The sequence below is a fragment of the Pristis pectinata genome, chromosome 38, assembly GCF_009764475.1.
Source record: "Pristis pectinata isolate sPriPec2 chromosome 38, sPriPec2.1.pri, whole genome shotgun sequence".
In the NCBI taxonomy this organism is placed as follows: domain Eukaryota; kingdom Metazoa; phylum Chordata; class Chondrichthyes; order Rhinopristiformes; family Pristidae; genus Pristis; species Pristis pectinata.
Window position 1 is genome coordinate 786,211 of NC_067441.1, and position 13,926 is coordinate 800,136.

The 13,926-nt window shown below is 54.7% G+C and overlaps 1 protein-coding gene across 2 annotated transcripts in view; it reads right to left on the minus strand.

Annotated features, from left to right (window-relative positions):
• LOC127586968 (neurexin-2-like) overlaps positions 1 to 13,926 on the minus strand; it is a 760,879-nt gene that overhangs the window by 662,328 nt on the left and 84,625 nt on the right. For both annotated transcript variants that reach the window (XM_052045024.1, XM_052045023.1), the window contains exon 3: positions 9,856 to 9,885. In XM_052045024.1, the coding sequence (XP_051900984.1) occupies positions 9,856 to 9,885 (30 nt within the window). The remainder of the gene's footprint in view (positions 1 to 9,855; positions 9,886 to 13,926) is intronic.

Below are 13,926 nucleotides of genomic sequence, written 5' to 3' on the forward strand. Positions count from 1 at the left end.
ATGTTGGCACTGGAAGCGTGGCAACACTTGCGGGCTGCCCCCAGAACACTCTACGTAAAAGATGCATTTCACTGTGTGTTTCGATGTACATGTGACTAATGAAGAAATTTTTTCTTATAAATGGGACTGGCTTAGGTGGGAATCTTGTTCTGCACGAACGGGTTGGGCCAAAAGGGGAAATGCTCAGTGCCCAGAAGTCGTGCTATAACTGGGTGTCTCCCTGGGTCGTTCCAGCGGCCAGTTAAGAGTCATTGGTGGGACTGGAGTCACATCTGGAGAAGACTGCATCAGGACGGCCGACCCACCCACAGAACTGAAGCTCCTCATCTCGACCCGAAACGTCGACCATCCATCTCTCCCCACAGGTGCCGCCCGACCCGCTGAGTCCCTCCAGCGCTTTGTGTGTTGCTCCAGATTCTAGCCTCTCATCTACAAAGTTCCTCATCCCTGGAATCTTTTCGGTAAATCCCCCCTGCACCTTCTCCTAACCCTCCGCAATGCTCCAGCTGTGGCCTGCCTGACCTTCTGGAGGTTCACCGCGACTTCCTCACTCTGCCTCTGTGTCAGGACCCGCTGTGCTTCTTGGAACCACTTTCTCAACCTGCCCTACCTCGTTCAACCGTCTGCCTGCACATACCCTCAGCCTAGCCGCTCCTACACGCCCCATTACACAACCCCTCAGGTATTGCAGGTCACACAGAGGCAAGTGTACAGAAACACTCTCATCCAGAAAGCAAACCGTTTGATCATTTGTGACTCCTTCCCCACCAGCCCCCAACCCGTGGGGGAAGGACACCACCCAACCAGAGTCCCAGTCAGATCCAATTCCACTCCCCTGCACGTCCCCGCATCCAGGGAAGTTTCCCGAAGGATAGCCGTTATTCCGAGCCGGTTTTAAGCCTCGTTAGAAGCTTGTGGTGAGGTGTCCAAAGACACACTGTGGACCGGGAGCCCAGGCAGGTCAGAGGGTGGTGGTGACCTCCCACAGGGTGAGCCAGCCCAGAGCACAGAATCCGGGGAGCTCCGGGGCCTGTGCTCTCTGGAATTCGTCTTCAGGACGTGTCTTCGCCATCTATGAATGGAGTCAGAGCCCAGCACCCAGCCCCTCCCCACCTATCACCCACCAGCCCCTCCCCACCCCCACCCCCCACCCAGTCCTGAGGGAGGCTGTTGACACAGAACATCGACTCACACCTTCTGCCTCCACAGATGCTGCCTGACCCACTGAGTTCGTCCACCTCTCCTGTTCTCCCGTTCCAGAGCGCAGCAGTGAAGGCCATTCAGCCTCATCGAGTCAGTGGCAGCCCTCCCTCGAAAGTGACCAATCACCTGGGAGCCCTGTCCCAGCACTCTCCCTCTCCCCGGTGTACTGGCCACCTCCCCTCCCCACTCTCAGTCCTGCTGCAGGATCCCAACAATCCCTCTCCCCTCCCCACAGATGCTGCCCGACCACTTCCTCAGCAGATCATCCTGTCCCCTCTGGGATCCTCTGATTGGACCTCCCTCCCCCCACCCTACACTCCAACTCCCACCCCCTCGCTGTGGGAAACAACCTCTGGGTCATCTGCCGAACACCCCCACGTGACCAGGACCCTCTGGTCACCGACCCCTCACCCCGGGAAGCGGCCTCTCGTTGTCCACCTGATCTGAGCCCTTCCTGACCGTCAGATCTCCCCGCCCTGAGGGGAGCAGGCCCTGGTCTCTCCTGTCTCCCTCACTCCCTCATCACCGGGACCCTCCCCGTAAATCCTCGCACACCCCCTCCAGAGGCCTCCACGCCCTTCCTGGAGTGCAGAGGCCAACGGTGGAGCCAAAGGTTCCCAACTGTTCCATTGCCGGGTGGATTACAGGGGCGGTGAGCTCGATGTCGGGCAGTGGGAGCGCTCCCCTCCCCAGTGACATTCGTATCACACCACAGGCGCACACACACCGTCCACAGCGGGTCCCTCAGCCAGACACGTCCTCCCCTCCACTTCCCGCAGGGATCGCCCTGTCTCCGTGACCCCACCGCCCCTCCCCTCCTCCCTCCCCACTGATCCTCCTCCCTCCCCACCGCCCCTCCTTCCTCCTCACTGATCGTCCTCCCCTCCTCCCTCCCCACCGATCCTCCTCCCTTCCTCCCCTCCATCCCCACCGCCCCTCCTCCCCCACCGCTCCTCCCTCCCTCCCCACTGATTTCCCTCCCCAGGCCCTCGCCCCTGTGCCACACCTGCCCCTACACCTCCCCCCTCACCACCACCCAGGGCCCCAGACAGCCCCTTCTGGCGAGGCCGCCCTTCGCCTGTGAATCCATCGGGGTCGGTTATTGCATCCGGCGCACCCGGTGCAGCCTCCTCGACGTCGGTGAGACCCGGCGCGGACTGGGGGAACCTTCATCCGTCCGGTGCACCAGCCGGGACCTCCCGGTGGCCGGTCATTTCAATGCCCCTCCCTACTCCCACCCCGACGTGTCTGTCCTCGGCCTCCTCCGCTGCCAGGGAGGGGCTCAACACAAACCAGAGGAACCGCCCCTCGTATCCCGTCTCTGGGCAGCAAGGACATCTTCTCGAACTTCCGGGGTCCGCCTCCTCTGTCCCTTTTCCCCCATTTTCTCCTTTTGTCCTTCCTCCTGATCCACCCAGCCCCCATCACCCTGCCTCTTCCCCCCACCCAACCATCTCCCCATCCCCCACACACCCCTCCCACCGGTTCCCCTCCCCACCTCCCTCACTATTCCAGGCTCCACCTTCCCCTCCCATCAGATCCCATCACCTGCAGCCCTCTGTCCCCTCCACCCATCACCTCCCAGCCCCCGTCACCATCCCCACCCCTCCCTCCTCCATCTGCCGATCACCCCCCTCACCTGGATGCACCCATCACCTGCCAGCCCTTGCCCCGCCCCCTCCCCCCACCTCTTTACACCGACTGCCTCCCCTCTGCCCTGTCAGTCCAGGGGAAGGGTCTCGACCCGAAACACCGACTGTCCCTCCCCCTCCACAGACGCTGCCCGACCCGCTGAGTCCTGCCCACTCCCAATAGTGGTTCCACAAGCTGCAGAGTTCCCACCGAACACCAGGGCTGCCCGGCCAGCGAATGACCCGACCCACTGAAATCCAACTGTACGCAGACCCTCCTGTACATTTCCAGCATCTTTCAAGCCAGGAATAATAACTATAAAATGTTTCATGATACTGGTCGATGACTGGATGCAGTTTATATTCCATTACGAGCGGCATTAGAGCAGTTATTGAACGAAACAGAAGAATTGTGCCAAGTTTACGTCGAGCAATGCGATCTGGTAGTTGTAGAAAATGGATGCTTCTGACATACGGACAGTGGTCGGGAACTTACACACAGCGGGGACGGCCTGTGATCTCTATTTCCCTTGGTTTAAATGTGTCTCCACAAACAGTGAGCTTATTGACAGTACAATGCGTAGGTAAGATAGTTGTTATGTCTGACAGCAGATGTCTGACCGAACAGGAAACTGAATCCACTCACTCAGAAAACAGTGCAAAACTCATGACCAAAACTACAGCAACTTCTGCCGATAAAGGCAGGCTAAATTCCCCAAAGGAACACAGGGAGTAAAGGACGGTCACAATCAAATGACGCGCATCAAACCAACCTCAACAGCAGTGCAGTCACTGGGTATTACCGCCACCGCTTCTGCTTGTGGGGAACAGCGTTGTCATAGCAACATAGAATGTGGGAACAGGAGTAGGCCATTTGGCCCTTCGAAGCCTGCTCTCCCACTCAATAGGATCTTGGCTGATCGTTTACCTCAGTACCATATTCCAGTACCCCTTGATGCCCTCTATATTGTGAATTCTATCCCCCTCCTCCTTAAGCACATTCCGTGACGTGCCCTCCACAGCCTCTGGGGTAAAGAATTACACTGGCTCGACCTATCTCTGTCCCAAATCTCTTTCCCCATACCCTGGTCCCAGACCCCAGCCAGGGGAAACAACCGCCCCACACCAGGCCTGTGAGGCCCGTCAGCGTTGTGCACGTTTCAATGACCCCCCCTCTCGTTCTCACAACCTCAGTTAGTCAACCCCATCTCTCCGCGCACATCAGTGGCACCAGTATGGTAAAACTTTGCTGCACTCCCTCTGTGATGAGAACAACCTTTCTTTCGTCAGGAGACCAGAATTGCACACAATTATATTCATTCCAGGGATGTGGGCTTCACAGGTTGGGCCAGCATTTAATTACCCCTCTAGTTACCCCTGAGAAGGTGGGGGGGAGCTGCAGCCCTTGAGGTGTGGATGCCCCCACGGTGCTGTTGGGGAGGGAGTTCTCGGGTTTAGACCCAGTGACGGTGAAGGAACGGCGAGATTATTTCCCAGTCAGGGCGGGGTGTGACTGGAGGGGAACCTGCAGGTGGTTGCGTTCCCCTGCACCCACTGCCCTTTGGTGGGAGAGGTGGTGGGTTTGGGACGTGGCTGTTTGAGGAGTCTTGGTGAGTTTTTTAGATCACAGAACACAGAACAGTACAGCACAGGAACAGGCCCTTCGGCCCACCATGTTGTGCCAATTCAGAATGGGCTTGCCTGCAGTGGGTAGCTGGTCAATGGGACATTCTGGCTGGAGGTCTGTGACTAATTGTGTTTCGCAGGGATCCGTACTGGGACGTCTGCTGCTGTGATGTATATCAATGACCTGGATGAAAATGTGGATGGGTGGGTTAGTAAGTTTGCAGATGATACAACAATTGGTGGTAGTGTGGATACAGCAGGATATAGATCAGTTCCAGATATGGGCGGAGAAATGGCAGATGAGTTTAACCTGGCCAAGTGTAAGGTTTGCACAATTAGTTCGGCACACCATCGTGGGCTGAAGGGCCTCTTCCTGTGCTGTAATGTTTTATGTCCTAACTATTAAACTAGTAATTAAATGCCAAACTCAACTAAATCCCTTCTGCCTACACTGTGTCCGTCTCCCTCCATTCCCTGCAAATTCACGTGTCTAACAGACTCTTAAACCCCTCTATCGTATCTGCCTCCACCCCCACCCCTGGCAGCCCGTTCCAGGCACCCACCACTCTCTGTGTAAAAAACTTGCCCCAGATATCTCCTTTAAACTTTTCCCCTCTCACCTTAAATGCGTGTCCTCTGGCATTAGACGTTTCAACCCTGGGGGAGAGAGATACCAGCTGTCTACTCTGTCTGTGCCCCTGCAGTGCACACTGTAGATAGAACAAACTGCTGCTGCTGTGTGTGGTTGGTGGAGAGAGCGAGCGGTTGTGGGTGGGGTGCCGATCAACAGGCTGCTATGTCTGGGGGGTGATCGGACCACAGTCACTGCACTGGTAATTCTGAGGGATGACTGACACAAGGGCTTACTCGGGAGTGACCACAATCCTCGGGAGTGACCACAATCCTCGGGAGGAGAGACGGAGCAACGCTCGGAGGACTGAGGAGAGCGCGGCTTAAGGGAACGCATTTTCCTTAACATTTTGGAGGAATGTGATGTGAAAAATGTCCTGAGGAACTGGAATGGTTCACCATTCCTCGACTCCCCCCGAGATAAGGAAGCTTATTTCCATTTTCAGGACACGGGTGCTCAGAAGGAGGGGGTGAGCACCTCATGAACCGCCGCAGTCCCTGATCGAGGTTTATGAGGGGCACAGATAGGGGAGACAGAGTCTTTCTCCCAGGGTAGAATGTCAAACACCGGAGGTCATGCATTTAAGGTGAGAGGGGGAAAGTTTAAAGGAGATTGTGTGGGGCAGGTTTTTTACACAGAGAGTGGTGGTGCCTGGAACAGGCTGCCAGGGGTGGGGGTGGAGGCAGATACGATAGAGGGGGTTTCAAGAGGCTGTTAGACAGACACATGAATGTGCAGGGAATGGAGGGAGATGGACCGTGTACAGGCAGGAGGGATTTAGTTTAATTCGGCATCGTGTTCAGCACAGACATGGTGGGCCGAAGGGCCTGTTCCTGTGCTGTACTGTTCCGTGTTCTGTGTTCTATGCTACTGCCTCACAGTTCCAGAAACCAGGATCTATCCTGACCTGCAGCGTTGTGTGTGTGTGTGGTGTGTGTGTGTGTGTGTGTGTGTGTGTGTGTGTGTGTGTGTGTGTTGTGTGTGTGTGTAGTTTGCACGTTCTCCCTGTGACCACGTGGGTTTCCCTGGGGGCTCCGGTTCCCTCCCACATCCCAACGACGTGTGGGCTTGGGTGGGTTAATCGGCCGCTGTGAACTGCCCCCCCCCCCCCCCCCCCCGTGTGTGGGTGAGGGGTAAAAGAATTAAAGGCTTAAAGGGAATGTGAGACAGGGAGAAAGCTGCAGGAATACTGGGAGATACAGAAGGTCAGAATGAGGTGGGTGGGATTGTTCTGCTGGAACCTCGATGACTGAACGATCTCCTTCTGCGTCACAGTAGGGGGAGGGTCTCCAGGTGGGGGCTTTCAAAATGTCGAGAACTGAGGGCATCGGAGCACCAGTCTACTGGAGGAACTCAGCGGGTCAAGCAGCCTCTGTGAGGGGAGAAAGAACTGTCGACATTTCCCTGCATCAGGACTGGGAGTGGGAAGGGAGACGGGCAGCTTGAGGCAGGGCCAGGAGGTGACTGGTGGAGTGAGGAGGGCTGAAGGATTAGGAGTAGCTGGCGTGAGCAGCGGGAGGAGGGAGGGTGAGGGGAGGCAGAGGCTAGAGGGAGCTGAGCAGGAACACAGTTGACCAGTGCGGGAACCCTCGGGGGAGGGGGAAAGGCAGATGGATCCGGGACCAGAGGGGGAGGGGGGAGCCGGTGGGTGGAATGTGTGGGTCGGGGGGTGGATGGAACCAAGACCAGAGGGGATGGAGGAGAGGCACGCAGCAAAAATGGAGGGAGCAGTGGGAAGGAGAGGGAGAGAGAGAGACAGAGAGACAGAGAGAAAGAGAGAGGGGGAGACAGAGAGAGAGAGAGAGAGAGAGAGAGAGAGAGAGAGAGAGACAAAGAGAGAGGGACAGAGAGACAGAGAAAGAGAGTGAAACACGGTTGGGGGGGGGGCACATCAGAGGGGAGGGTTACCTGAAATTGGAAAGCTCAGTGTTCACACCCTTGGGGTGTAGACCACCCAGGGGGAACGTGAACACGTTTGGGTTGGGCCTCGCCCTGGCAGTGGAGGAGGTTGAGGGTGGACGGGTCGGTGTGGGAAGGGGAGTCGGAATGCCGTGCAGCCGGGGGCTTGGGATGGCCGTTGCAGACACGGCGTGGGTGCTCTGCGAAGTGGTCACCCGGTCTGTGCTTGGTCTCGCCGATGTGGAGGAGGCCACGTCGGGAGCACCAGATGCTGTTGCCGAGGTTTGAGGAGGTGCAGGTGAACCTCTGCCTCACCTGGGAGCGTGGCTGTGGGGGACTGGTACAGAGGAGATGAGGCCTGGGGCAGATCAACCCTGGTCATGGTGGGACAGGTTAGAGAGGCTGAGTGGCCTCCTCCTGCTCCTGTTTTCTTGTGTTCCCCTGTGCCTGCCACCCCTGTCCCCTCCTCCCAAGGGTTAACTGAGAAAAGCCTTGCGAACCCTCTCTCATTACCCAACATCTTAGATCCAAGCATCACCCCAGCTCAGTGCCCACTCCGAAAGTCTTCAACCCAAGGAACACACCCCTGTCTCCGCCAATGGATCTCGGAATAAGCCCCGCCCCATGAATCCAGCACAGAGCTACAGGGGATCTGCGCTGCCGAAGATGCCGTCGTTCAGATGCCTCGCCTGCCCTCCGGGGTGGAGTTAGAAGACCCCCCTGTGGCCCCTCATTGGTAGAGGTGCCAGTCAGAGTGGGGCAGGGATCCCCTCCTGGTGTCCTGAGGCCAACTTCTACCCCTCAGTCCCACACGGCCAATGGAGATGGCCTGTCCATTGGCACACTGCTGCCCCTGAGATTCTCCTGTGCACGGACTGTCTACTGCATCTCTGCCTTCACAACGGTGGCTGCACCTGGGCAGCATCCTAGTGGTGGCGGGGAAATTCGGGATGCCATGGGCGGAATGTGGAAGGGAGCCTCCCATTTCTTTGCTCACCTGGAACCCGGATCTACTGGCCTGCCCTCGGGAACAGGATAACGGCCACCGGAAGGGTTGGAGGGGAGAATGTATTTTCACCCAGGGTGGGGAGGGAATCTGGGACTCACCTTCTGAGTGGGAGAGAGCTTTGTACAGACCCTGAGGAGCCAGGACCGGCGAGATACCGACCAATAGCTGGGCAGGGGCGTAAAGTTGGGGAGCTCGTTCTGTCTAGTATGGACACGATGGGCCGAGGGTCCTCCACTCAGTACATATGCTGCTGCAGTTCAAGGGTATCTTGGCTAGGTGGAGCCACAGTAGCCCACAGATCCTTCCTGCTGGGACTGTGCAGGAGTGAAGGTGTCACACCCTCTGGACCTGAGTCACAGGGAGAGGTCGGGCAGGCTGGGACTTTATCCACTGGAACTTTTCCCAGGGTTGGGGAATCAAGAACTAGAGGCACAGGTTTCAGGTTTTGAGGGAGAGACCTTAATAGGAACCTGAGGGGCAACTTCTTCACCCAGAGGCTGGTCAGTATGTGGAAGGAGCTGCCAGAGGAAGTGGTTGAGGCAGGTATAATAAGACATTTGGATAAAAACATGGGTAGGAAGGGCTTAGAGGGATATGGGCCAAATGTAGGCAAATGGGACTGGTTTGGATGGGAACCTTGGTTAGCATGGACCAGTTGGGCTGAAGGGCCCATTTCCATGCTGTGTGACTCTGACGATGGGTGAGCCCACACCTGGAGTGTTGCGGACAGTTCTGGGCTCCTTCCCTTGCAACGGATGGACTTGCCACAGGGGGAGTGCAGTGATTCACCAGACGGTGTCCAGGGATGGCGGGTTTGCCATATTGGGAGGGACTCAGTCAACTGGGATTGTGTTCGGGAGAGTTCAGAAGAATGCAACGAGATCTCATTGAACTCACAACATTCCTCAAAGGTAGATGTAGGGAGGATGGTCCCCCAGCTGAGGAGTCCCAGACCAGGGGTCCGTCTCAGGAGAAGGGGTGGTCCATTTAGGACTGAGGTGGGAAGGAAGTTCTCTGCTCAGAGGGCGGTGAATCTTTGGAACTCTCTATCCCAGGCCGATGTGGAGGCTCAGTCACTGCATTCATTCAGGTGGCCAGACCTCTGGATATCAGGGAATGAAGAGGTGTGGGGACAGTGCGGGTAAATGGTGCAAAGTTAGAAGATCAGCCATCATCCTGCTGAATGGTGGAACAGGCTCAAGGGGCCGAATGGCCTTGCCCTGCTTCTTATGTCCTCCAACTGGAGGTGGGCGAGTCCCGCATTCAGTCGGTGTATCCATACCCATCTCAACAAACACCAGAGCCAAGCACACTGCACCCAACACTTTGCTGGCCACCACGCTTCCCACTGCTGGGAAGTTCCCAAAGTCAGTGGCCCGTTCCATGTCTGAAAGTCGGAAGGATTGTCCAGTGGACCAACACACCGAGCCAAGACAACCTCAGGCAAACCGCAGTCCGACAACTACTCTTATCTCTACCGTCAAAGGAAGGGTGCACGGAGGAACTCACATTCTTCAACATGTTTTACACGAGGCATGTCCGGAACACACACCTATTCCATCTGTAGCGCAGCGCCCAAGCAGAATTCCCGGAAAATCTCCTCAAATTATCCATGCACCGCGGATCGCGTAACAGAAATGTAAATAAGAAGCCAGCACACAGTCAAGACATACAGACTCACTCAATGAGAAGTGATTGCAATATCTCTCAGGAAGGTCAAAATTCAGCTACAACACCAGACCTCTGAGGAAGGGTTGGAGGTGGGAGTGGGAGCTATCTAAGATGAACGGTTCAACGACAATGGGACAGAACGAAAGGAGATGCCAGCTAAAAAAAGAAACAATAAAGCCCATTACCTTGGTTGCTTAACATCAGGTGAGCAGGACCTTGAAAAGGAAGAAAATGAAGAACACAATAAAGAAAAGATCAAAATTTTATGGGAAGAATGAGTTGTATTTTCGTCACAATCACAGATTCAACTTGTGACGGGCATCTCCGCTTGAGAGGGATGCCAAAATAAAGTCAAAGTAAAACATTTAGTATACAAAAAGCATTGTGCAAACCAGTTGCTGACTAATGCTTTTTTTTTAGAAAGTCAATGGAATAGAAAGCACAGAAACACAAAAAAAATTCCCGTCTCATCGCGAAAGCTTGTCAGACGCAAACACGCACGCAACAGGGGACGGAGGTGAGGGGGCGTGGAAGGCCATGGTGTACAGCGGCAGAGAGGTCTCCTGCTTTCAGACGGTCGCCCTGTTATAGGAAGGGTATTGTTAAATTAGAAAAGATTTACCAGGATGTTGCCCAGACTCGGGGGTCTGAGTTACAAGGAGAGGTTGCATAGACCAGGACTTTATTCCCTGGAAAGTAGGAGAGTGAAGGGTGACCTGATAGCGGTGTATAAAACCATGAGGGGTGTAGACAGGGTGAAAGCACACAGTCTTTTTTCCCAGGGAGAGGGAGTTCAAAACAAGAGGGCAGAGGTTTAAGATCAGAGGCGAGAGATTTAAAAGGGACATCAGGGGCAGCTTCTCCACACAGAGGGTGGTGCGTATTTGGAACGAGCTGCCAGAAACAGTGGTTGAGGCGGGCACATCAGCAACGTTTAAAAGCCATCTAGATAAGTCCATGGATATGAGAGGTTTAGACGACCATGGGCCAAACGTGGGCAGGTGGGACTTGCTCACTGGGCAGCACAGTCGGCATGGACGAGCTGGGCTGAAGGGCCTGTTTCCACGCTGTATGACTCTGTGGGTGAGTATCAGATGCAGAGGGAGTTAACCTTGGGACTTCTCATTAAGCCTTGGTTATCGGGCGGAATTCAGAATAATAAGCACCTCCAACCCCTCAACCGCCCTCTCTGAAAACTGGAGCCTTTAAACATTGATTAAAACAAAATCGAGGTTCTCAAAATCTGACGCACATTTGATGCAGTCATTTCTCAGGCATGGGATTGGAAATAAGCCCTCAGTGATGAGAGAAAACTGAACGTAATAGTTCTTGAGTGACTTGTATCAGACGTGAACACGCTGTGACAACTGAGGCCAATTTTAGTTCTGCAAATATCCTTGTGGATAAGTGGGCGTAGAGACAATTTGAACACATAATGAAGGCTCCACTCTCACTCATATTAATTCACTGGTACTTCAAAGAGATAAGGATGCTCGATCAATCCAGGATTTCGAGATAAAAGTCCAAAGAAACCAAATGGGAAAAGTTTTTAACAAGTGCTCGCTCTTAAAACACAAGACACTAAACTTGGATGAGGTTAACTACTGTTTCCCACTTTCTCCCTGAAAGTGACCGCACAGGTCGATAGGGCAGTAGAAGGCGTACACACGCTTGCCTTTATTAGTCAAGGCACTGAGTTCAAGAGTCAGGAAGTTACGTTGCAGCTTTATAAAACCCTGGTTCGGTCACAACTGGAGAATTGGATTCAATTCTGGTTGCCCCATTATAGGACGGATGTGGAGGCTTTGGAGAGGGTGCAGAAGAGGTTCACCAGGATGCTGCCTGGATTAGAGGGTATGAGCTATAAGGAGAGGTCAGAAAAACTTGAGTTGTTTTCTCTGGAGTGTCGGAGGCTGAGGGGAGACTTGACAGAGATTTGTAAGACCTGATAGAGTAGACAGCTGGTATCTTTTTCCCAGGGTCAAAATGTCCAATACTAGAGGGGATGCATTTAGGGTAAGAGAGGGAAAGTTCAAAGGAGATGTGTGGGGCAAGTTTTCTACACAGAGAGCGGTGGGTGCCTGGAACGGGCTGCCAGGGGTGGGGGTGGAGGCAGATACGATAGAGGCATTTAAGAGGCTCTTAGGTAGACTCATGAATGTGCAGGGAATGGAGGGTTATGGATCATGTGCAGGCAGAAGGGATTAGTTTAGTTAAGCGTTTAATTACTAACTTAATTAGTTGGGTACAACATGGTGGGCGGAAGGGCCTGTTTTTGTGCTGTACTGTTCTGTGTTCCGTGTTCCAATGTTCTATGTGATTTGCTGACCCACTTTGGAGTTGACTCCGTTGTTGGTCCTGGATTTACGTGGCGGTCTGACTCTGTAAAGAACCATTGGTTTCCTTTCCTGGTAGATTCTGGTGCAGGTTTAGAGCTCAAGGCTGACGATACCAGGCAGTAGTTTTCCACTCAACGGCTCAGTTAATTAACTGAACTTAAACCCCTGACTCCATGGTGGGGCTTGAACTCCTGCCTCCAGTTCCACGGTCTACGTCACTACGCCGTGAAGTGAATGCACTCTGCTGTACACCGGCAACACCGCAGAGCAACAAACCAACTGCTGGAGGGACTCAGCGTGTCGAGCAGCGTCTGTGGGGGGAGATGGACAGTCGACGTTTTGGGTCGAGGCTGGTCCGGATGAAGGGATCCCACCCAAAACATCCATTTCCATTTCCCCCCACAGACGCTGCTCGACACGCTGGGTTTCTCCAGCAGTTGGTGCGCTGCTCCAGATTCCAGCAGCTGCTGTCTCCAGATTGTCCGGCAACCTCGCCGCCTGGATTGGAACGGAGGCCTCTGTCCCATTTAGCACACCGGTAGGTCCACACAACACCTTGGATGGTGGCCTCTGAGGGGCCACTTGTTCAGGCAATGACAACAGCCTGCTCCATCGGCACCCCATCCACCCCCCCCAAACACTCCCTCCCTCCACCACCAGCACAGTGGCTGCAGTGTGCACCGTCTACACAACGCCCCGCGGTTACTCGCCCAGGCTACTCTGACAGCACCTCCCAAACCCACCACCTCTCCCACCCAGGACAAGGGCAGTGGGTGCAGGGGAACACCACCACCTGCAGGTTCCCCTCCCAGTCACACCCCACCCTGACTGGGAAAAATCTCGCCGTTCCTTCACCGTCACTGGGTCTAAACCCTGGAACTACCCCCCCCCCCAACAGCACTGTGAGAGCCCCTTCCCCACACGGATTGCAGTGGTTCAAGGGGGCGGCTCACCCCCTCCTTCTCACGGGGCTGTTGAGGACGGCCCTCGTCAGTGACTCCAGATATCGAGCACAGTGCTGCAGCCATTCAGCCAATGAGTCCTATATGATTCACCCGTTAACAACTCAACCACAAACAGCTAACTACCAATGGGGGAGGGTCTTCCCATCTGGGTCCACGTCTCCCCAACAGACCATGGGCATCAGCTGATCTGGGGCTTTGCCAGTGTAGCTTCCCAACATCCAGGGTAGCGGGCAGCTGCCAGATACCTAACGTTGGAGGGAATCTCCACCAGGCACATCCCCGGCCCGGTCTGGGTGCCCACACAACAGGAGTTCCAGAGGCTTTTCCCAGAGGATTCCCATAGTGTATGATAGGGGATACGGAGGCAGATTAGAGTGGACACAGCTCAGCACATCAGGCAAACCAGCCTCCCCTCTGTGGACTCTGCCTACACTTCCTGCTGCCTCGGGGAAGCAGCCGACACAAAGACCCCACGCACCCCGGACATTCTCTCTTCTCCCCCCTCCCATTGGGCAGAAGATACAACAGCCTGAAAGCACGTCCCACCAGGCTCAAGGTCAGCTTCTATCCCGCTGTTATAAGACTATTGAACAGTACCCTAGTACGATAAGGTGCATTCTGCACCTCACAATCTACCTCGTTATGACCTTGCACCTTATTGTCTGCCTGCACTGCACTTTCTCTGTAACTGTGACACTTTATTCTGCATTCTGTTATTGTTTTCCCTTATACGACCTCCATGCACTGATGTGGTGAAATGATCTGTATGGATGGCATGCAAAACAAAGTTTTTCACCGTACCTCGGTACACGGGACATTAGTGACTAACTTACCAGTTTACTTTCCAAACTGCAGCTAATGCGGAGATAACCAGACACCAGGCAGGGATCAAACCAGGGATCTTCCCAACACGTGGCTCACTGACTCCCTCCCTCAGTACTGCCTCCCACAC